Consider the following 25,000-nt stretch of genomic DNA (forward strand, 5'->3'; position numbering starts at 1 on the left):
ATAATATTAACCCGTAAGGAGATCATTCATATATCACAGAGAAGACCAGCTCCTGCCTCTTCACCCAGCTTCAACACTTACCTTAACTGTCCAGAACCGTTACCCCAGGGTAGACAGTACACTATCAATCAATCAATCAAATTTTATTTATATAGCCCTTCGTACATCAGCTGATATCTCAAAGTGCTGTACAGAAACCCAGCCTAAAACCCCAAACAGCAAGCAATGCAGGTGTAGAAGCACTACCCTGCTGCTAGCCGATCAAAATCACACAATCACTGTGGATAACCATTGTGTTGTATCTTGTCTACAGTGTTGTATGCATCAGCACCCTCCAGCGGTGACCAGAGATAGATCAGGAAGTGGTTTATAAAAATACAGGGTGGCTGTGTGTCTCAGGGAGGTTGGCAGGGTGGCTGTGTGTCTCAGGGAGGTTGGCAGGGTGGCTGTGTGTCTCAGGGAGGTTGGCTGTGTGTCTCAGGGAGGTTGGCAGGGTGGCTGTGTGTCTCAGGAGGTTGGCAGGGTGGCTGTGTGTCTCAGGAGGTTGGTGGTGGCTGTGGGTCCCAGGAGGCTGGCAGGCGGCTGTGTGTTCCAGGGAGGCTGGGCAGGTGGCTGTGTGTCTCAGGGAGGCTGGCAGGGTGGCTGTGTGTCCCAGGAGGTTGGCAGGGTGGCTGTGTAATCTCTAGGAGGTTGGCAGGGTGCCCGTGTGTCCTGGTGGAGGCTGGCAGGGTGCATGTGTGTCTCATGAGGTTGGCAGGGTGCCTGTGTGTCTCAGGGAGGTTGGCAGGTGGCTGTTTGTCTCAGGGAGGTTGGCAGGGTGCCTATGTGTCTCAGGGAGGTTGGCAGGGTGGCTGTGTGTCTCAGGAGGTTGGCAGGGTGGCTATGTGTCTCAGGGAGGATTAGCAGAGGTGGCTATGTGTCTCAAGGGAGGTTGGCAGGGTGGCTATGTGTCTCAGGGGTTGGCAGAGGTGGCTGTGTGTCTCAAAAAAAAAAGGAGGTTGGCAGGGTGGCTGTGTCTCGAGGAGGTTGGCAGGGTGGCTGTGTGTCTCAAGGGAGGTTGGCAGGGTGGCTGTGTGTCTCAGGGGAGAGTTGGCAGGAGTGGCTGTGTGTCTCAGGGAGGTTGGCAGGGTGGCTGTGTGTCTCAGGGAGGTTGGCAGGAGTGGCTGTGTGTTTCAGGGAGGTTGGCAGGGTGGCTGTGTCTCAGGGAGGTTGGCAGGGTGGCTGTGTGTTTCAGGGAGGTTGGCAGGGTGGCTGTGTGTCTCAGGGGAGGTGGCTGGTCCCAGGGAGGTGGCAGGGTGCTGTGTGTCTCAGGGAGGGGCAGGGTGCCTGTGTGTCTCAGAGGTGGCTGTATGTCTCAAGGAGTGTTGGCAGGGTGCCTGTGTGTCTCAGGAGGTTGGCAGGGTTGTTTGTCTCAGGAGGTGGGCAGGGTGCCTGTGTGTCTCAGGGAGGTTGGCAGGGTGGCTGTTGTCTCAGGGAGGTTGGCAGGGTGGCTGTGTGTCTCAGGGAGGTTGGCAGGGTGGCTGTGTGTCTCAGGGAGGTTGGCAGGGTGGCTATGTGTCTCAAGGAGGTTGGCAGGGTGGCTATGTGTCTCAGGGAGGTTGGCAGGGTGGCTATGTGTCTCAATGAGGTTGGCAGGGTGGCTGTTTGTCTTATGGGGTTGGCCGGGGGGGGTGGGCCATTACCTTGGTGTCAACGCGTAGCAGGAACTGAACAAGTCCTTTGATTGGTCCAGGCATGATGGCGTCCTGTCGCTCACGGCCAAACTTCTCCAGTCCTACCCACCATGACGACAGAGTCTTCAAACCGCTTCAGACCAAAATGTACCACCAGCTTCTTCAACACCACACTGCAACACACACAGAAATACACACACACATTGTTATGCATTTTGTGTGTGTGTGTGTGTGTGTGCGCTCGCCTGGGTCGGTGTGTGTGTGTGTGTGTGTGTGTGTGTGTGTGTGTGTGTGTGTGTGTGTGTGTGTGTGTGTGTGTGTGTGTGTGTGTGTGCGTGTGCGCCTGGCCGGTGTGTGTGGTGTGTGTGTGTGTGTGTGTGTGTGTGTGTGTGTGTGTGTGTGTGTGTGTGTGTGTGTGTGTGTGTGTGTGTGTGTGTGTGTGTGTGTGTGTGTGTGTGTGTGTGCTCGCCTGGGCCGGTGTGTGTATGTGTGTGTGTGTGTGCGCTCGCCTGGGCCGGGTGTGTGTGTGTGTGTGTGTGTGTGTGTGTGTGTGTGTGTGTGTGTGTGTGTGTGTGTGTGTGTGTGTGTGTGTGTGTGTGTGTGTGTGAGTGTTTCAGATATTACCAGCCACTGGGATAGGCAGTAGTTGTAGCATCCAGAGATTGAGCCAGACTTGGACCAGTACAAAAGCCCAGGCCAGCAGGACAAAGTAGATATCACTGGCTCTTTGGGACCCCTTCTCCTTCTGGAAGAGACCCCCAGCTCAGGATGGGCCTGACGGGGGGGAACGGGAAGACAGAGGGGGACAAAGAGCCAGGGCTCCACAGAGTCCACCCATCTACAGAGAGAGAGGAGGGGAGATGAGGAAAGGAAGGGTGAGGGGAGAGAGATGAGAGGTGTTAAGCCGTTGTGCCTGTGACAGTCAAGACAATGAAGTATATTTGGATTGAAAACGTGATTGAAAGTGGTCGTTAAATCAGTCCAAGCCTTCAACATCTACTGAATTCATATAGAATTATGACTTAGACAGCTTTTTGTGGCTGATGGTTAGTTACTGCAGTACAACGCTTATGTGTGTGTGTGTGTGTGTGTGTGTGTGTGTGTGTGTGTGTGTGTGTGTGTGTGTGTGTGTGTGTGTGTGTGTGTGTGTGTGTGTGTGTGTGTGTGTGTGTGTGTGTGTGTGTGTGTGTGTGTGTTATCTGACCTGCGGAGACACTGCTGGTATCTCTCTCGGGGCCCAAGTGGAGGTTACTGCAGGAGATGGCCATGTAGATGGTGTTAGCAGCGAACGACAACACCTGTCCTGACAGCTCACCCGAGGTTGCCAGGGACAGGTGGCTTCTCTTGAGAGCCCACGATGAGGAGCGTGACCACGTTACAAACACAGGAACTCTCCACGAGCCAGTCAGAGACACTAGAGAGAGAGGCATGGGGAGAGGGGGTTATATGGTGAGAGGGGAGTATGGCAGTGTGATGATTAATAAACAGTAGACTCCTTTTGAAACTACATCAGAATGTACTACTACCCCCCTTGTAAATACCTCTGTCCCAGCAGTGCTTCAGCTCTCATCTCATACCCCCATACCTCTGTCCTAAGTGCTTCAGCTCTCATCAGAATGTACTACCCCCTGTAAATACCTCTGTCCTAGTAGTGCTTCAGCTCTCATCAGAATGTACTACTACCCCCCTGTAAATACCTCTGCTCCTCAGAAGCAGTGCTGTCCTAGCAGCTCTCATCAGAATGTACTACTACCCCCCTGTAAATACCTCTGTCCTAGCAGTGCTTCAGCTCTCATCAGAATGTACTAGCAGTGTTTCAGCTCTCCCAGAATGTACCCCCTGTAAATACCTCTGTCCTAGCAGTGCTTCAGCTCTCATCAGAATGTACTACTACCCCCCTGTAAAATACTCTCTGTCCTACCTCTGTCCAGTGTTTCAGCTCTCATCAGAATGTACTACTACCCCCCTGTAAATACCTCTGTCCTAGCAGTGTTTCAGCTCTCATCAGAATGTACTACTACCCCCCTGTAAATACCTCTGTCCTAGCAGTGCTTCAGCTCTCATCAGAATGTACTACTACCCCCCTGTAAATACCTCTGTACTACTAGTAAATAGTAGCAGTGTTTCAGCTCTCATCAGAATGTACTACTACCCCCTGTAAATACCTCTGTCCTAGCAGTGCTTCAGAATGTACTACTACCCCCCCGCCCTGTATATCTGTCCTAGCAGGAAGGTACTACCCCCCAGTCCTGCAGTGTTTCAGCTCTCATCAGAATGTACTAACCCCCTAGACTCCTGTTGCAGTGCTTCACTACATCAGAATGTACTACCCCCCTGTAAATACCTCTGTCCTAGCAGTGCTTCAGCTCTCATCAGAATGGAAATACCTCTGTCCTAGCAGTGTTTAGCTCTCACAGAATACCCCCTGTAAATACCTCTGTCCTAGCAGTGCTTCAGCTCTGTATCTTTTAACATTTCCGCCTGAAGGTTAACACCCCTCCCTCTCTCCCAGCACACAACCAGCTGTCGATTAATACTAAAGACTAAATATCCTGAGACCACGGCCACACACTTGACCTTTATACACTTCCTTATCTTATGATGGAACATAAGTTACCTCCACTCCCTCTCCCTCTCCCACTCCCACTCCCTCTCCCACTCCCCTCACTCCCTCTCCCACTCCCTCTCCCTCTCCCTCTCCCTCTCCTACTCCCTCTCCCACTCCCTCTCCCTCTTCCACTCCCTCTCCCTCCCTCCCTCTCTTCCCCCTCTCTCCCACTCTCCCTCTCCCTCCCTCCCTCTCCCTCCCCTCTCCCCTCCCTCCAGACTCCATCTAGTTCTCCCTCTCCATCCCTCTCCCTCTCCCTCTCCCTCTCCCTCTCCCTCTCCCAGGTAGAAGAATAGTATGGTCCAGACAGGTACAGGCATTAGTTCTCACTCCACATAGCTCCTCCTCCTCTCCCTCTCCCTCTCCCACCCAGGTAGAAGAGTAGTATGGTCCAGACAGGTACAGGCATTAGTTCTCACCACATAGCCCTCCTCCCTCTCTCTCTCCCCTCTCTCACCCAGGTAGAAGAGTAGTATGGTCCAGACAGGTACAGGCATTAGTTCTCACTCACATAGCTCCTCCTCTCTCCCTCTCTCCCCCTCTCCTCACCCAGGTAGAAGAGTAGTATGGTCCAGACAGGTACAGGCATTAGTTCTCACTCACATAGCTCCTCCTCTCTCTCCCTCTCTCCCCCTCTCCTCACCCAGGTAGAAGAGTAGTATGGTCCAGACAGGTACAGGCATTAGTTCTCACTCACATAGCTCCTCCTCTCTCTCCCTCTCTCCCCCTCTCCTCACCCAGGTAGAAGAGTAGTATGGTCCAGACAGGTACAGACATGGTTCTCAGGTATCTCTCTGTACCGGGGCTCCATTTGCAGGCTACAGCCAGCACATACCCCAACACCACTGTCATCACCTAGAGAGAGGAAGACAGGAAGATAGAAGACGGGGGGTAGAGAGAGGGAGAAGATGATGGAGGGAGTAGAGAGAGAGAGAAGATGAGGGAGGGAGGGAATTATGGAGGAGTAAAGAGAGAGAGAAGAGAGAAGGAGGAGGGAATAAAGAGAGAAGATTATGGAGGAGAGAGAGAGAGAGAGAGAGAGAGAGAGAGAGAGAGAGAGAGAGAGAGAGAGAGAGAGACATTGGCGCGGGCACTAGAAAAGTCTGCAGTACCTGGCCTCACCCTACTAGAATCCGAAGTCAAATGTCTGCTGTTTGCTGATGATCTGGTGCTTCTGTCACCAACCAAGGAGGGCCTACAGCAGCACCTAGATCTTATGCACAGATTCTGTCAGACCTGGGCTCTGACAGTAAATCTCAGTAAGACCAAAATAATGGTGTTCCAAAAAAGGTCCAGTCACCAGGACCACAAATACAAATTCCATCTAGACACTGTTGCCCTAGAGCACACAAAAAAACTATAAATACCTTGGCCTAAACATCAGCGCCACAGGTAACTTCCACAAAGCTGTGAACGATCTGAGAGACAAGGCAAGAAGGGCATTCTATGCCATCAAAAGGAACATAAATTTCAAGAACCAATTAGAAGTTGGCTAAAAATACTTGAATCAGTCATAGAGCCCATTGCCCTTTATGGATGGTTGTGAGGTCTGGGGTCCGCTCACCAACCAAGACTTCACAAAATGGGACAAACACCAAATTCAGACTATGCATGCAGAATTCTGCAAAAATATCCTCCGTGTACAACGTAGAACACCAAATAATGCATGCAGAGCAGAATTAGGCCGATACCCACTAATGATCAAAATCCAGAAAAGAGACGTTAAATTCTATAACCACCTAAAAGGAAGCGATTCCCAAACCTTCCATAACAAAGCAATCGCCTACAGAGAGATGAACCTGGTCCCAGGACAGCAGCACAATTAGACCCAACCAATCATGAGAAAACAAAAAGATAATTACTTGACACATTGGAAAGAATTTACAAAAAAACAGAGCAAACTAGAATGCTATTTGGCCCTACACAGAGAGTACACAGCGGCAGAATACCTGACCACTGTGACTGACCCAAAATTAAGGAAAGCTTTGACTATGTACAGACTCAGTGAGCATAGCCTTGCTATTGAGAAAGGCCGCCGTAGGCAGACATGGCTCTCAAGAGAAGACAGGCTATGTGCTCACTGCCCACAAAATGAGGTGGAAACTGAGCTGCACTTCCTAACCTCCTGTCCAATGTATGACCATATTAGAGACATATTTCCCTCAGATTACACAGATCCACAAAGAATTCGAAAACAAATCCAATTGTGATAAACTCCCATATCTACTGGGGGAAATTCCACAGTGTGACATCACAGCAGCAAGATGTGTGACCTGTTGCCACAAGAAAAGGGCAACCAGTGAAGAACAAACACCATTGTAAATACAACCCATAATTATGCTTATTTATTTTATCTTGTGTCCTTTAACCATTTGTACATTGTTAAAACACTGTATATATATAATATGACATTTAATGTCTTTATTGTTTTGAAACTTCTGTATGTGTAATGTTTACTGTTAATTTTTATTGTTTATTTCACTTTATATATTATCTACCTCACTTGCTTTGGCAATGTTAACACATGTTTACCATGCCAATAAAGCCCTTGAATTGAATTGAGAGAGAGAGAGAGAGACAGAGCGAGACAGAGAGAGAAGATGAGGGAGGAAGTAGAGAGAGAGAGACAGAGACGATGATGAGGGAGTAGAGTGAAATCTAAATTTAGTAAGCTGAGTACTTGATTCATGTAAGGGCTGCATTACAGTCTTATCCCCTGCCCATCCTGTTGTAGACTACAGTATTGGAAAAGCCTTTCCTATTGTTGAGGGGGCCTTCCTCCCTCAGCGTCAGTAGTGTCCCTGTCACTCACCCACACATAGTGGAAGCAGTCCAGCGCGCTCCCGATGACGTCACACACGTGCCCGATGATCACCTGCATGCCAATGACGCTCCAGAACAGGTAAAAGAAGTAGATGAGTGGCGCGCCCGCCCCGATCACCAGCAGCACCGTAAGCCTCTCCAGCACCAGACACCCCAGGAAATCCACCCCGTGGTTGAAACACCACACCGGGACCAGCAGCGTCCCCAGGAGTATCGGCGTCCCGGTGTCCTGCAGGCCGTTGAGCCAGGAGCGTCCCAGCCGGGCTAGGGAGTGTTTGAATGGGTGGAGGAAGGTCCCGCAGAGAACGGCCCAGAGCAGTGGTCTCAGAAAGGCTTCCAGGATAAAGAAGACTAGCACAGCCGCTCCACAACAGATAGCCACGAAAATCATCGCTCCTGTGTTGTAGAAGGCCTGTTTGATGTTCTTGTCGAATTTGAGGGAGGAAGGCTGACTGAGTAGCTGGCTCATCATGCCCACCGCTGGCTGGACGCTCTCGGAGAACGAGACGTAGTGAGGCCGGGCGGAACTAGGGGTTTCCGCGGGAGAGTAAGGAGCCGGCTCTGCCTCCGGTCCCGAGTCCTCCTCGTCTGCCATCTTCAATTAATCCGCCTCGGTCTGCGTTCCTCCTGCGGATCCCACCCAATTCCACCACAGACGGAAGAAGAAGCGTTCGTTTCCAGGATCTTTGATACCGCTATCACACATGAGGAACAACACAACACTTGACGTACTGGTGACGTGACCGTCGCAAGGTATGATGGGTATTGTAGCTGGCTGGTGCCAGAAGAGCTGTGCTCGCTGCTGAGTTTGCTGCTAGTAGCCTACTCTTTGGAATGCCCAGTTGAACTACACACAGAAACGTGAATAAACAGATAGGAGATCACACATTAATTACAACTAAACACCCCTCAAGATACGCTTCATTTTAACTAGCTAAATCCCGTGTAACAACTAGTAATTACATTGTACTTAGTACATTACATGTACTATGCTTTCAAATAGTTTGTTTTTCCTCATCGAATTAACCCAGATTGAACACTTTATTTTAGTGGCAAGTGCGAGCAGCAACACTGAGTGGAGGTGCAGTTTCAACAGTGCACATTCATGAGTAAGTGATTAGAGGCTATTGAGCATCATCTCTACGACACCCAGCACATCCACGAGGGATCACAACCTTTGTGACAGTTGGATGCAGCTGAGAATAAACAAAACACTCAATTGGTGAATTTAGTGGAAACCTGCCCATTTGTAACAAGTGTGGCAACAAGGATTCATTGTTACACCTTTGTAATTACAGACCTCAATTACTACCAGTTACATGTTGTTACACTGTAACTATGAGCTGTTACAGTTAACTACAATACCTGTTACACTGTAACTATGAGCTGTTACAGTTAACTACAATACCTGTTACACTGTAACTATGAGCTGTTACAGTTAACTACAATACCTGTTACACTGTAACTATGAGCTGTTACAGTTAACTACAATACCTGTTACACTGTAATTACACTGTAATAAGGGCCTTTTTAAAATGAAGGGTTACCTAGTTATCCGTAGTCTATCCCTATCCTCTATTATCTGGAATTATTTTGAATGTGCTGCTTGTCCAAAAATATGTCAATTCCCATTATTTGTTCCCAGCCCAGAGCGACCCACACAGTTGTTGTATGGTTGTGTAATTCATTGTAAATTCATTAGATTGCAGATGAAATGTACGTTGCCTGAGGGGCACATGATGCAGCTGACAGAGCCATCACATGACCCCAAGGATGAAAACAAGATGTTGGAGTGTATTTTTACTGAACACAGCTTTATTGATAACAAAAACACTTGCATGTTAGACACTAAACACTGTTTCAGTGAGGAAGCCTTTCCATGGAACACAACGGTTCAGTGAACGGTACAAATAGAACTGGACTCTGTGCCATAGATTCCTTCAGCGTTAGGCCATATGCTGCAGGGCCAAGGCAAGCTGTCAGACAGAGCCCCTGTCCCTGGCTGTCACCATGTCCACTACAGCCTCAGTGCTGATGGGTGTGTTATTGCATATCTACAAAGGAATCATGCACCATCAATCATACAGTCAGTTGCCCTTTCATCAGCAAACAGTGATCACACACACACCTCGCCACAGACCAATGAAACATGACCAAGCACGTGGTGGAATAAAGCAGTCGTAAGAAAATGGACCCTCTCACACATAGAGAAAAGAGAACCAACCCTGTCTTAATCATCAGCATGTAAAATGTCATTGTGGAATACAGTATAGAGTTCAGTGTTACTCAGTGAGACTGGTGCTGAAACAAACAAAAAAACATCTGTTCAACCACCTAGTCTTAGTTTCTGTATACAAATACTATACTACTACTACTAATAATACTGTATTACCCTGTGGAGAATGAGTGTTGTGTAAAGCATGGCTGCATACAGAAGCAGTATGTTTCAGCTGGATAATAAACTATGAGCCGTCTGCCTTTCTTTGGCTCACATCAATCTGGATGGTTCTCTCTAAGTGAAGTCTCTCTCCAGTCTCAGTAGTCTGTCCCAGTGTGTAATGTCTCCTTGTATCGTGTCCGTAGGTTCTTCACATATTCAGGGTCCAGTTGTGATTCGCCACATGCGTTGGAATAATACTTGTTGTCAGGAGTGTGATACCTTACTGTCGTAAACATAAATACACTAAATGAAATACCTTGCCAAAACTAAAGGTTATGCTACTGTTCTCTAGAAACACACAGTATTTCAGATATTCTGACTAATGGGTTAGTGTATGTTGTTATGGTAGCACAATACAATTTTCAGAATGATTTGCAAGCTTCCTGATGAGTCCTCAATGTAAATTATATATAGTATCCTACTGTATATATTTATTAATATATATTTATAGTGTAATTCTGTGTAAAGAGCACCCTGCATTGAGGGTGTGGCAGACAGAAATACAATGAACTCTCAGTCTTATTGCTGTCTCTTTCCTCTTCTCTCTACTTCTCTCCTCGTCTCCTCTCATCTCTCCACTTCTCTCCTCATCTCCTCTCATCTCTCCACTTGTCTCCTCTCGTCTCTTCTCTCCTCTGTTATCTCGTCTCCTCTCTTTTCTCCTCTCTCTGGGTTAATTGGTCATCTCTTCTCTCCTTTTGTCTCCTCTCTCATCTTCTCTCATCTCGTCTCCTCTAATCTCCTCTCTCTCAGGGGGTGCCCATCAGCAGATAGAAGGTGAGGGCTACTATGAGCAGCAGACAGAAGGGTGAGGAGAACGTCTGGTAGGCTGTAGACGGCATGAAGATGTCCTCATATTTATAGATGCTGATCATGTGATCGGAGACTGGCGGAGCATCGTTGTCATGACGTGTGATGGAACCTGGAGGAAAGAGAAGAGTAAGAGGAAAATAGAAGGGAAATCATTTACATGTAAAGTGAATTCGCAAAGAGCCCAGATTTGGGAACTCAATCGAACATCTCTGGAAAGACCTGAAAATAGCTGCAACGACGCTCCCCATCCAACCTGGCAGAGCTTGAGAGGATCTGCAGAGAACAATGGGAGAAACTCCCCAAATACAGGTGTGCCAAGCTTGTAGCGTCATACCCAAGAAGCCTCGAGGTTGTAATTACTGCCAAAGGTGCTTCAACAAAGTAGTGAGTAAAGGGTCTGAATACTTATGTAAATGCAATATTTCCAGTTTCTTATTTTGAATACATTTGCAAAAATGTCTAAAAACCTGTTTTCGCTTTGTGATTATGGAGTATTGTGGGTAGATTGAGGAGGAAAAAACATCATTTAATACATTTTATAATAAGGCTGTAACGTAACACAATGTGAAAAAAGTCAAGGGGTCTGAATACTTTCCGAATGGACTGTACATACTAATGAACACACACATCCACTCTCTGCACACACACAATACCACACACACACACAGTCCTTGACTGACCTTGTATAGCAGGCCCCCAGGCCAACAGGTAGAACCAGGAGAGATGCAGATCCACCAGTGTCTCCTCTCTAGGGACGTAGAGCGGGCGTTTGAAGCGGCAGGTCACACGGTTGTTGTCAAACACACCCTCTTCGTCCCTGGCAGGATTCCTCTTGATCTCCTTAGCCCACTGGCCCACGTTGTAGAAGTGATGGATACGAACACGCCCATTATCGTCATGGACACAGCCCATCACGTCATCTCCTCCCTGAGAGGGGTGGGGGTGAGGAGAACCAATCAGCATGAAGGATAGGTTGACCAATCAGCCTTGTTTTTGTGATGTGTCTTTCATGGCAGACTTCATGTGTACCAGATGTAGTAAAAGCCTGAGCTACCTCTGACCCCAAAAATGTCTGTAGAGGTGCTGTTGACTAACCAAGAGTAGATTGTATCAAAAGAAAGAAAGTCCCACACTCTATACAGCGCATTCGTAAAGTATTCAGACCCCTTGACTTTTTCTACATTTTATTACGTTACAGCCTTATTCTAAAATAGATTAAACAAAACATTTCCTTCATCAATCTACACACAATACCCCATAATGACAAAGTGAAAACAGGCGTTGCTAGATTTCTTTTGCAAAATTATTAAAAATAAAAAACAGAAATACCTTATTTACATAAGTATTCAGACCCTTTGCTATGAGACTCGAAATTGAGCTCAGGTGCTTTCTGTTTCCATTGATCATCCTTGAGATGTTTCTACAACTTGATTGGAGTCCACCTGTGGTAAATTCAGGCACACACCTGTCTATATAAGGTCCCACAGTGGACAGGGCATGTTAGAGCAAAACAAAGCCACGAGGTCGACGGAATTGTCCATAGAGCTCCGAGACAGGATTGTGTCAAGGCACAGATCTGGGGAAGGGTACCAAAACATTTCTACAGCATCGAAGGTCCCCAAGAACACAGTGGCCTCCATCAATCTTAAATGGAAGAAGTTTGGAACCACCATGACTCTTCTTAAAGCTGGCCGCCTGGCCAAACTGAGCAATTGGGGGAGAAGAGCCTTGGTCAGGGAGGTGACCAAGAATCCCATGGTCAATCTGACAGAGCTCCAGAGTTCCTCTGTGCAGCACTCCACCAATCAGGCCTTTATGGTAGAGTGGCCAGACGGAAGCCACTCCTCAGTAAAAGGTACATGACAGCCCACTTGGAGTTTGCCAAATGGCACCTAAAGGACTCTCAGACCAAGATTCTCTGGTCTGATGAAACCAATATTGAACTCTTTGGCCTGAATGCTAAGCGTCATGTCTGGAGGAAACCTGGCACCATCCCTACGGTGAAGCATGGTGGTGGCAGCATCATGCAGTGGGGATGTTTTTCATCTGCAGGGACTGGGAGACTAGTTGGGATCGAGGGAAAGATGAACGGAGCAAAGTACAGAGCGATCCTTGGTGAAAACTTGCTCCAGAGCGCTCAGGACCTCAGACTTCGGTGAAGGTTCACCTTCAAACAGGACAACGATCCTAAGCACATAGACAAGACAACAAAGGAGTGGCTTCGGGACAAGTCTCTGAATGTCCTTGAGTGGCCCAGCCAGAGCCCAGACTTCAACCCGATCGAACATCTCCGGAGAGACCTGAAAATAGCCGTGCAGCGACGCTCCCCACCCAACCTGACAGAGCTCGAGAGGATCTGCAGAGAATAATGGGAGAAACTCCCCAAATACAGGTGTGCCAAGCTTGTAGTGTCATACCCAATAAGACTTGAGGCTGTAATCGCTGCCAAAGGTGCTTCAACAAAGTACTGAGTAATGGGTCTGAATACTTATGTAAATGTTATATTTCAGTTTATTTTATTTTATAAATATGCAACAACAACAAAAAATGTGCTCTGTCATTATGGGGTATTGTGATGTCATTATGGGGTATTGTGTGTAGATTGAGGAAGGAAAAAATTATTGAATCAATTTTAGAATAAGGCTGTAACGTAATAAAATGTGGAAAAAGTCAAGGGGTCTGAATACTTTCTGAATGCACTGTATATGCTCCCAACAATTGAATGGGTAAACCAAATAACATAATAACCTAATCAAATAATAACCTAATAACATCATTGCAGTAATGTTGGTTATTAGGTTTACCTACTCAATTGTTGGAAGCAAATTTAGAGTGTAAGAACAGATCTCACGCATGCTCATACACACACACACACCTATGCCCGCACACACACAGATACGGTCCCTTACCATCTTCTTGTCTGAGGAGAAGCCTACAGCCACCCAGCCGTCAGTGTCAGCACTCATCTCATACTCCACGTCTGTCCCGATCCGCCGGTAACTCATGAAATAGTCACACGTCTCTGCATCACACCCCGGCTTCCCATACCTACACACACAATGAAGAAATGTAACCTCTGCCAGAGTGGGACCACAGTACAGAGAAACCCCTTGACACACACACATGCTTGCAAGCAAGCAAAACACATACACACACACTGACCTTATGCAGCCCTTGGTGACTCCACAGTCTACGACTTTGATCCTGGCGAAGGGATCCACAGGAGGGGCGGTGGGGAAGGGGTAGCCTGGAGAACACACACCACATACAATATCATTAGGCCTGCCTCCCCAAAAATCATCTTCTAGAAGTTCTACCATATTCGTCATTTGGTGGGTTTCAGCCTAATGTGCATTCAGAGAAGCACAACTGCTCCTTCACATTTCATAACAAATTTGGGATAGTTTGAAATATGTTATTTAAAAAAAAAAGTTTTAAAAAATCTAATAATATACAACATTTAATGTGGTGAAGAACTGTCCAATGCTCGCCCATCTCCAGACCGGCCAGTGAGAGCCAGAGCGGGGAGCTGCGGGTAGCTGGCCAGGGTCCTGATCTATGCATGAGTGGACTCGGATGGAAGTAAGACACTGTGAACCTGCGCATCATCACATAAATAGCCAATTAACCACGAATTACGTATCAACCACAGATATGTAGATGCGCCCTCTGATTTCCATCAAGAGAAGGCCTACACATAAACAAACACAGCCTTGATGGCCATGAAGGCCACAGTAAGCAAAATGCCTCGTTCAGAAATGGCCTTTGCTGTATCCCTTTCTCACCGTCATCCGATAGATGTCTAGACTCCAGGAACTCCGAGGCGAACGTACTGTATGAGTCCTTATGGGGCTCCTTGTGGCCCGGCTCTCCGTGGTCTCCGTGGCTCGCCCGCAGTGCGCCTTCATCCGTGGGACTCGGCGCTACCCCCCGCCAACTGCCCTGGACCAGGAGCACCGTCAGCTGTAGCAGGCTGCGCAGGAAAATCATGGCCAAAAAGGGAGTATAAAAACGGTCTAAAGGAGACACAACTGAGACGGAATCCTCATTGTTGGTTGTATTTGAGCATTTCTTTACGGAGCCTAATCACTGGACCTCAATCGCATCACTACAGAATATTTTCAACACGGTTGTTTAGTGTGTCGTAGGCTATTTCCCGTAGTGTGAATGGGCGCGAGAGGAGCGGGATCCAGTGATGTCAAACGAATGAGCCTCGGTTAAACCAATCTGGAATTAGCTGGATTTGTAACTGAACCGATCTGTTTTGCCAATTCACTTCAATCTTGTGGGAAACGGAGACGTCCATGATAATCCAAGTGATTGGATTTCATCTTAAAATAATGTAATGATATCCCAGTTTAGGGATGAATGTGTCTGTTGTTGGTTTCGCCCGTCTCCTCTCCTCTCTCCGAATGGCCCATTACGTCCATCGATAGAGCCAATCGCTGCAGCGTCCAATAGGAAACCTCGATGTACACTTTGCATTATCAATATACAGTTTAAATTCCCATTCAGCACTGTTTATGTAAACACAGATGCCAATTGAATAACAATATGAGGCAATGTTGGGATTTATACATTTATTATGCAGGAATGTCTGCTATGATAGGTTGGTTTCTTACTCCTTTGTGTGATGTGAAAATATTCTAGAATCTACATTGCATGTTATTGTTGACAGCATTGATAACTCCCAAGGACTAAGGCCAAACTGCTGAAAAAAGCAGGACACACAATTTACCAGTGGTTACAACTGGCTTTACAAGGATTGTGATTCTCAAATCTCTCCCGTTCTTCTTCTCTTGTCAATAATACAAAGATAATAATTGTAATTGTTTGTCTTTAATGCTTGTTTATGTATTGGTTAGAGGAACATTGGAACCCAGAGCAGCTCAGACATCTGAATTCATTACAGAATGCAGGGTGCTCCCCTCACAAAGGGAAGAGCAGGAAGACCTGGAAAGTGTTAGGGTTATCAGTATCATCAAAGAGCGCTGCCTGAGGGGAGACTCATGTAGACCACATCTCCCTCCTCCAGCTCTAGAGACATTGCATTAGATATGTATGTATTATCCTCATCATTATTATGTTCCTGTATCCATATAACTCTGGCTATTCTTGTATAGGCACACACCCAGGGTTTGCGATTTGTGGTAATCAAAAGTGGTGAATCTGAGTAGACTCCTCTCACTGGTGCTGTGAAGACACCAGTACGGAACAGACGCATGTCTTTCTCTCATAAACATGGTTCTACACGGCACAAAAATATAAACGCATCAATCAACAATTTTTCACTAATAGTTTTTTTGACCAATCAGATCAGCTCTGCAAAAGATTTGATGTGATGGGTTAAAATACCAATTACTGGAAAAAAAGATCAGAATTGTACTGCCTGTCTAAACGCAGCCTTAGTATGTATGGTCATTAGTACCTGTAGTTGGTTGTACACTCCACCAATGTTGGTCACGACTCTGATGAAACCAGGGTGATCTCAGTATCGAAGTGTCCTACAAATCCTGGGTCCTCAGTCAAACCAGCAGAGAAGGCCACCTTTGGTCTTGCTGTGAACACAACAGAGTAAACTCACTGATGACTGAAAAGCATTAACTACAATATGCTAAAGCCAAAATAAAAGATAGATTTTCAGTGTGAAACTTGGTGTTTTTGTAAAGTGTATTACCTGTGTTCTCTGTCTTCAGTTCATCTCTCTCTCTCACTGGCAGTCAGTCTGGCCGAAAATAACACAAAAGGAACATCAGATTAAATAATCATCATCATGATCATTTTAATTCAACATGACCATGTACAAATAACATCAACATTAACTTAACTAAATGATCTATAGCCAAATCATTTTAAAAGCCATTTAATTCAACATGTTTTTTTCCTCTGGACTTGGTCAACAACTGACGTATTCATAGACTGAAATTGTTGACCAAATCCAAATGACATTACCTGCATTCTCTGTCTTCAGCTCCTCTTCCTGTCTCTCACTGGCTGTCACTCTGGCCCCTGTCACTGTCAGCCGTTGATTCTCCACTTAACAGACCTTATCCAAATGAACTTCAGTATTCATACGTACTGTAGAGGTCCATTACCTGCATTCTCTGTCTTCAGCTCCTCTTCCTGTCTCTCACTGGCTGTCACTCTGGCCCCTGTCCTGTCAGCCGTTGATTCTCCTCAGTATTCATACGTACTGTAGAGGTCCATTACCTGCATTCTCTGTCTTCAGCTCCTCTTCCTGTCTCTCACTGGCTGTCACTCTGGCCCCTGTCACTGTCAGCCGTTGATTCTCCACTTAACAGACCTTATCCAAATGAACTTCAGTATTCATACGTACTGTAGAGGTCCATTACCTGCATTCTCTGTCTTCAGCTCCTCTTCCTGTCTCTCACTGGCTGTCACTCTGGCCCCTGTCACTGTCAGCCGTTGATTCTCCACTTAACAGACCTTATCCAAATGAACTTCAGTATTCATACGTACTGTAGAGGTCCATTACCTGCATTTTCAAGTCTTAGCTCATCTACCTGGGTGATTCTCATGAAACTAGTTTTAAAATGTCTGTAGCAAATTGAGTTACAAAACCATGATGATTGTGAAAAAATCAAGTATCATTCTGAGGACTAAGATGTCTAGATTTTGGGAAAGTGTCTTACTTTAAAGACATTTTTTAAAATCGCCTGAATTTTTTACATTTTCACCCAAAATTCTCATTAACAAAATGTTTATTCTCATTACACCCCCCTTTATCCCACTTCTCATTCCCGAAAACGGCTAAAGAGCACAAATTGGGAAAAAGTCTGATTACATTTTCTAATAATTGTATAATTTAATTTGAAATATGTTTATTTTCAGTGTTATTTTTAACTCACATATTTTCATTAGGGGGGCAATATAAAAAAATATTAGAAATATTAATTTGTTTATGACCTTTTTGGACTTCGACAACTGTTATGTAATGTGAATTTTTGTGAAAATGTTGTTAAAATGCATAATCTGATCTGATCAAAAACAATATTTATGAAATGGATAAATACAGATCCTAATCTCAGCGATTCCAGAGGAAATTTAGTGAAAAATGACTATTGACATGTCATTTTTAAATTTGTTTTATTGTTTAGTGAGAATGACCCACCAGGTCCTCACTGTCCCTCAGTCTGGCCACCATGTTCCTCAGCTCCACTCTCTGTTCCACCACCATGTCTCTCAGTGATCTCAGCTAAGCCCAGATGTCAGGGGTGGTGGTGATCTGGTCGCTCATCTGTTTGTGGCTCGTCTCTGAAGCTTCAACGGTTTGATTCTTGAATTGAACCTCACCCTGCTCTACCCCTGTTCACTGTGACCCTGTAGAGTGATGTCATCCTCCCTAACCCCTCCACTCAGGCCCTGAGCCCATGTCCCAGACAGACAGAACAGCAACACCAGCAGAGCTCCAGCATCCCTCATTCTGAAACAATGTCTCTTCAGAACTAATGTAGTCTACTGGGCTCAGTCCTCTTCTTTATACACACTGGTCTTGCTAAAGGAATAATGACAATTGAACATGTGACTCTGACGGAAAAAGCAACACCAAGGACAGATAAAGTGAAACAGTGAGCTGACCTCATTGAAATGTGACTCTGTATGAGGCGGTGGGAGAACTGAACCTGTTATTGGGTTGAAAATCTCTCTTCATCTCCACAGTTTGTACATGTTCTATGTCCACTGATGTTACTGGAACCACACCAAGCACTCTACTAAGAGCCCGTCCTTGGAGGTTTAAGGAGGTCTGTATAATATAGATCATGTATATAACATGTAGGGATAAAGAGAGCTCTTCAACCCAATGACAGGTTCAGTTCTCCCATCATCTCATACAGAGTCACATTTAAATGATTTTCAATTCTTTTTTATTTCACCAAGTAAGCTATCTGAGAACAAGTTCTCATTTAGAACTGCGACCTGGCAAAGATAAAGCAAAGCAGTGGGACACAAACAACAACACAGAGTTACACATGGAATAAACAAGCGCACAGTCAATAACACAATAGAACAAAAAAAATGGAGAAAAAAGTCTATATACAGTGTGTGCAAATGGCGTGAGGAGGTAAGGCAATAAACAGGCCACAGTGACGAAGTAATTACATTTTAGTAAGTTAACACTGGAGTGATAGATGAGCAGATGATGATGTGCAAGTAGAGATACTGGTGTGTAAAATAGCAGAAAAGTAAATAAAAACAATATGGGGATGAGGTAGGTAGATTGGGTGGGCTATTTACAGATGGACTATGTACAGCTGCAGCGATCGGTTAGCTGCTCAGATAGCTGATGTTTAAAGTTAGTGAGGGAAATATAAATCCCCAGCTTCAGTGATGTTTGCAATTCGTTCCAGTCATTGGCAGCAGAGAACTGGAAGGAAAGGCGGCCAAAAGGGGTGTTGGCTTTGGGGATGAACAGGGAGATATACCTGCTGGAGCGCGTGTTACGGGTGGGTGTTGTTGTCGTGACCAGTGAGCTGAGATAAGGCAGAGCTTGACCTAGCATAGACTTATAGATGACCTGGAGCCAGTGGGTCTGGCGACGAATGTGTAGCAAGGGCCTGTCGACTAGAGCGTATAGGTCGCAATGGTGGTTGGTATAAGGGGCTTTGGTGACAAAACGGATGGCACTGTGATAGACTGCATCCAGTTTGCTGAGTAGAGTGTTGGAAGCTATTTTGTAAATGACATCGCCGAAGTCGAGGATTGGTAGGATAGTCAATTTTACGAGGGTATGTTTGGCGACGTGAGTGAAGGAGGCTTTATTGCGAAATAGGAAGCCGATTCTTGATTTAATTTTGGATTGGAGATGTTTAATATGAGTCTGGAAGGAGAGTTTACAGTCTAGCCAGACACATAGGTATTTGTAGTTGTCCACATATTCTAAGTCAGAACCGTACAGAGTAGTGATGCTTGTCGGGCGGGTGGGTGCGGGCAGCGAACGGTTGAAAAGCATGCATTTGGTTTTACTAGCGTTTAAGAGCAGTTGGAGGCCACGGAAGGAGTGTTGTATGGCATTGAAGCTCGTTTGGAGGTTAGTTAACACAGTGTCCAAAGAAGGGCCAGATATATACAGAATGGCAGCGTCTGCGTACAGGTGGATCAGGGAATCATCCGCAGCAAGAGCGACATCGTTGATATATACAGAGAAAACAGTCGGCCTGAGAATTGAACCCTGTGGTACCCCCATAGAGACTGCCAGAGGTACGGACAACAGGCCCTCCGATTTGACACACTGAACTCTGTCTGAGAAGTAGTTGGTGAACCAGGCGAGGCAGTCATTAGAGAAACCAAGGCTGTTGAGTCTGCCAATAAGAATACGGTGACAGAGTCGAAAGCCTTGGCCGCGGCAGCTTTCCAATCTTTAGGGATCTCGGACGATATGAAAGAGAGGTTGAACAGACTGGTAATAGGGGTAGCAACAATGGCGGCGGATAATTTTAGAAAGAGATGGCCCAGATTGTCTAGACCAGCTGATTTGTACGGGTCAATATCCTTCCAGGATACCCGGGCCAGGTCGATTAGAAAGGCCTGCTCACAGAAGTGTTTTAAGGAGCGTTTGACAGTGATGAGGGGTGGTCGTTTGACCGCGGACCCATAGCGGATGCAGGCAATGAGTCAGTGATCGCTGAGATCCTGATTGAAAACAGCAGAGGTGTATTTGGAGGGCAAGTTTGGCAGGATAATATCTATATGGGTGCCCATGTTTACGGATTCAATGAGGTGGTGTCAGTGTTTTTTATTTTAATTTTATTTTACATTCCCGTCAGAGACATACAGTATGTTCAATTGTCATGATTCCTTTACCAACACCAGTCTTTGTGTGAACGAGTCTTTACCTGAACAGCTGTCCACACAGTGGCACACACAACATTCTCACTTTCTTCACTGGTTGTGCTTATCCCTGCCTCTAGATGGCAGTGTAGGTCCACTGTTCTAATGTCTGGCACAGTCGGTAATGTGCAATTGGTTTAGCCATAGTAATCACAATGATTGTGTGCTAAAGTACAACACTGTTATGTTAATGAAATAACCAACAGAATAATTAGATATGAAAACCAACCTTTATGATAACAGACTTTGTTTCATTTCATACATTTCTAGCTGGGCAGACGGAGAGGGACTCGACTAAGTGAGACTGGGGAAGACTGGGGTAAAATCATAACCCACCTATAGGTGTTGCTAGTGACTGAGTGAGACTGGGGAGACTGGGGAACCCACCTGTTGGTGTAAGTGAGAATCATAACCCACCTGTAGGTGTTGCTAGTGACTGAGTGAGACTGGGGAAGACTGGGGTAAAATCATAACCCACCTGTAGGTGTTGCTAGTGACTGAGTGAGACTGGGGAAAGACTGGGTGACTAAAACTCATAACCCACCTGTAGGTGTTGCTAGTGACTGAGTGAGACTGGGGAAGACTGGGGTAAAATCATAACCCACCTGTAGGTGTTGCTAGTGACTGAGTGAGACTGGGGAAGACTGGGGTAAAATCATAACCCACCTGTAGGTGTTGCTAGTGACTGAGTGAGACTGGGGAAGACTGGGGTAAAATCATAACCCACCTGTAGGTGTTGCTAGTGACTGAGTGAGACTGGGGAAGACTGGGGTAAAATCATAACCCACCTGTAGGTGTTGCTAGTGACTGAGTGAGACTGGGGAAGGTGTTGCTAGTGACTGGTGAGACTGGGGAAGACTGGGGTAAAATCATAACCCACCTGTAGGTGTTGCTAGTGACTGAGTGAGACTGGGGAAGACTGGGGTAAAATCATAACCCACCTGTAGGTGTTGCTAGTGACTGAGTGAGACTGGGGAAGACTAGGGGTAAAATCATAACCCACCTGTAGGTGTTGCTAGTGACTGAGTGAGACTGGGGAAGACTGGGGTAAAATCATAACCCACCTGTAGGTGTTGCTAGTGACTGAGTGAGACTGGGGAAGACTGGGGTAAAATCATAACCCACCTGTAGGTGTTGCTAGTGACTGAGTGAGACTGGGGAAGACTGGGGTAAAATCATAACCCACCTGTAGGTGTTGCTAGTGACTGAGTGAGACTGGGGAAGACTGGGGTAAAATCATAACCCACCTGTAGGTGTTGCTAGTGACTGAGTGAGACTGGGGAAGACTGGGGTAAAATCATAACCCACCTGTAGGTGTTGCTAGTGACTGAGTGAGACTGGGGAAGACTGGGGTAAAATCATAACCCACCTGTAGGTGTTGCTAGTGACTGAGTGAGACTGGGGAAGACTGGGGTAAAATCATAACCCACCTGTAGGTGTTGCTAGTGACTGAGTGAGACTGGGGAAGACTGGGGTAAAATCATAACCCACCTGTAGGTGTTGCTAGTGACTGAGTGAGACTGGGGAAGACTGGGGTAAAATCATAACCCACCTGTAGGTGTTGCTAGTGACTGAGTGAGACTGGGGAAGACTGGGGTAAAATCATAACCCACCTGTAGGTGTTGCTAGTGACTGAGTGAGACTGGGGAAGACTGGGGTAAAATCATAACCCACCTGTAGGTGTTGCTAGTGACTGAGTGAGACTGGGGAAGACTGGGGTAAAATCATAACCCACCTGTAGGTGTTGCTAGTGACTGAGTGAGACTGGGGAAGACTGGGGTAAAATCATAACCCACCTGTAGGTGTTGCTAGTGACTGAGTGAGACTGGGGAACTGGGGTAAAATCATAACCCACCTGTAGGTGTTGCTAGTGACTGGTGAGACTAAAATCATAACCCACCTGTAGGTGTTGCTAGTGACTGAGTGAGACTGGGGAAGACTGGGGTAAAATCATAACCCACCTGTAGGTGTTGCTAGTGACTGAGTGAGACTGGGGAAGACTGGGGTAAAATCATAACCCACCTGTAGGTGTTGCTAGTGACTGAGTGAGACTGGGGAAGACTGGGGTAAAATCATAACCCACCTGTAGGTGTTGCTAGTGACTGAGTGAGACTGGGGAAGACTGGGGTAAAATCATAACCCACCTGTAGGTGTTGCTAGTGACTGAGTGAGACTGGGGAAGACTGGGGTGAAAATCATAACCCACCTGTAGGTGTTGCTAGTGACTGAGTGAGACTGGGGAAGACTGGGGTAAAATCATAACCCACCTGTAGGTGTTGCTAGTGACTGAGTGAGACTGGGGAAGACTGGGGTAAAATCATAACCCACCTGTAGGTGTTGCTAGTGACTGAGTGAGACTGGGGAAGACTGGGGTAAAATCATAACCCACCTGTAGGTGTTGCTAGTGACTGAGTGAGACTGGGGAAGACTGGGGTAAAATCATAACCCACCTGTAGGTGTTGCTAGTGACTGAGTGAGACTGGGGAAGACTGGGGTAAAATCATAACCCACCTGTAGGTGTTGCTAGTGACTGAGTGAGACTGGGGAAGACTGGGGTAAAATCATAACCCACCTGTAGGTGTTGCTAGTGACTGAGTGAGACTGGGGAAGACTGGGGTAAAATCATAACCCACCTGTAGGTGTTGCTAGTGACTGAGTGAGACTGGGGAAGACTGGGGTAAAATCATAACCCACCTGTAGGTGTTGCTAGTGACTGAGTGAGACTGGGGAAGACTGGGGTAAAATCATAACCCACCTGTAGGTGTTGCTAGTGACTGAGTGAGACTGGGGAAGACTGGGGTAAAATCATAACCCACCTATAGGTGTTGCTAGTGACTGAGTGAGACTGGGGAAGACTGGGGTAAAATCATAACCCACCTGTAGGTGTTGCTAGTGACTGAGTGAGACTGGGGAAGACTGGGGTAAAATCATAACCCACCTGTAGGTGTTGCTAGTGCAACACGTGAACAGGTTCAAATTGTCTCTGTCTCTGCAGCTGCTAAATCCACCATGTGTGTGTGTGTGTGTGCGTGTGTGTATGCATGTGTGTATGCTTGTGTTAGTGAGTGTGTGAGAGTGTGTCCTTGCTGCACTGATGACCTTTCACCCCTCTTCTCTCTGTCTGAGCTCTGTAATGACCCTGATCAATCGCTCCGCTCACTCCCGATCCTCCCAATTATCCTCTGTTTATCCAACTATTATTATCTCTCTCTCTCTCACTCTCTCTTCTCTCTCTTCTCTCCCTCTCTCTCTCTTCTCTCTCCTCTCTCTCCCTCTCTCTCTCTCTCTCTCTCTCTTCTGTCTCTTCTCTCTCTGTCTCTCTCTGTCTCTCCTCTCTCTCTGTTTCTCTTCCTTCCCCCTCTCAATCTCTCTCTCTCCCTTTCTCCCTCTCAATTACCACTCTACATGGGGGAGCAGTGCATGGTGGGTAATGAGGGACTCCTGACTTATCTTAGTAAAGTCAAAGGCCCGTTCATTACCACATAGACACCCTAGACACTCACACACACAGGGAGAGAGAGAGGATGGATGGAGGGAGAGAATCTGCTAAATGTCAGCGGTGTGTCTCCTGGGTCTGAGAGACGAGTGAGTGACAAGAGAACAACAGCCGCCAGCCCAATTCAGAAACACTGCCACTGTGTGTGTGTGTGTGTGTGTGTGTGTGTGTGTGTGTGTGTGTGTGTGTGTGTGTGTGTGTGTGTGTGTGTGTGTGTGTGTGTGTGTGTGTGTGTGTGTGTGTCTGCATCTATGTTTGTATGTCTGTGTGTGTCTGTATTTGCAACTATGTGTGTATGTCTGTGTGTGCACTGTGTGTCTGCATCTGTGTCAGTATACCTGTGTCTGTGTGTGTACAGGTCTATCTCCCCACACACACGGTAAGATGTGGATGTTGAGAGGGATCAGCAGTGATCTGGATGGCTTAGTCAGAGCTGTCAATCAATACTGGTCTCCAGAGAATACTGGCCTATTGAACACAGACAGACTACTCACATCTGGTCTCTCTCCATCTCTCTCACTCTCTCTCTCTCTCCATCTATCTCACCCTCTCTCCATCTCTCTCACTCTCTCTCTCTCTCTTTCTCTCCATTCTCTCACTCTCTCTCTCTCTCCATCTATCTCACCCTCTCTCCATCTCTCTCACTCTCTCTCTCTCTCCATCTATCTCACTCTCACTCTCTCTCCATCTATCTCACCCTCTCTCCATCTCTCTCACTCTCTCTCTCTCTCTCTCTCTCTTTCTCTCCATTTCTCTCACTCTCTCTCTCTCTCCATCTCTCTCACCCTCTCTCCATCTCTCTCTCTCTCTCTCTCTCTCTTTCTCTCCATCTCTCTCTCTCTCTCTCTCCCTCTATCTCCCCCTCTCTCCATCTCTCTCTCTCTCTCTCTCTCTCTCTCTTTCTCTCCATCTCTCTCACCATCTATCTCACCCTCTCTCCATCTCTCTCACTCTCTCTCTCTCTCTTTCTCTCTCTCTCTTTCTCTCTCTCTCGTCCTCTCCTACCCTCTTACCTTCTGGTCTTCCTTGCTTCACACACAAAGCTCTGTGATGTTCCGTGGTCAGTGCTCTAACTGTAGGGTCTTCAGCCGTCAGGAATCACTCCACTCAAGAGAGGAGGGTAAGTACAGCTGGCACGGCCATTACACAGGTGCACACACACACACGAACACACACACACACACACACACACACACACACACACACACACACACACACACACACACACACACACACACACACACACACACACACACACACACACACACACACACACACACACACACACACACACACAC

At 46.6% G+C, this 25,000-nt stretch overlaps 2 protein-coding genes across 2 annotated transcripts; both read right to left on the reverse strand.

The window, feature by feature from the left end:
* Nucleotides 1–2,695: 2,695 nt before the first annotated feature.
* On the reverse strand, nucleotides 2,696–7,972 carry LOC127927170 (transmembrane protein 245-like). Its single transcript, XM_052513090.1, has 3 exons — nucleotides 7,094–7,972; nucleotides 5,019–5,136; nucleotides 2,696–3,087 (listed from the first exon to the last, which is right to left on the reverse strand). The coding sequence occupies exons 1-3, from the start codon at nucleotides 7,697–7,699 to the stop codon at nucleotides 2,696–2,698; spliced, it is 1,116 nt and encodes a 371-aa protein (XP_052369050.1). The 5' UTR covers nucleotides 7,700–7,972.
* Nucleotides 7,973–8,897: 925 nt separating this feature from the next.
* Nucleotides 8,898–14,759, reverse strand: LOC118380158 (DOMON domain-containing protein FRRS1L). Its single transcript, XM_052513091.1, has 5 exons — nucleotides 14,143–14,759; nucleotides 13,520–13,604; nucleotides 13,267–13,405; nucleotides 11,038–11,284; nucleotides 8,898–10,466 (listed from the first exon to the last, which is right to left on the reverse strand). The coding sequence occupies exons 1-5, from the start codon at nucleotides 14,345–14,347 to the stop codon at nucleotides 10,294–10,296; spliced, it is 849 nt and encodes a 282-aa protein (XP_052369051.1). The 5' UTR covers nucleotides 14,348–14,759; the 3' UTR covers nucleotides 8,898–10,293.
* Nucleotides 14,760–25,000: the final 10,241 nt, after the last annotated feature.

The sequence above is a fragment of the Oncorhynchus keta genome, unplaced genomic scaffold, assembly GCF_023373465.1.
Source record: "Oncorhynchus keta strain PuntledgeMale-10-30-2019 unplaced genomic scaffold, Oket_V2 Un_contig_9691_pilon_pilon, whole genome shotgun sequence".
NCBI classification, from domain to species: domain Eukaryota; kingdom Metazoa; phylum Chordata; class Actinopteri; order Salmoniformes; family Salmonidae; genus Oncorhynchus; species Oncorhynchus keta.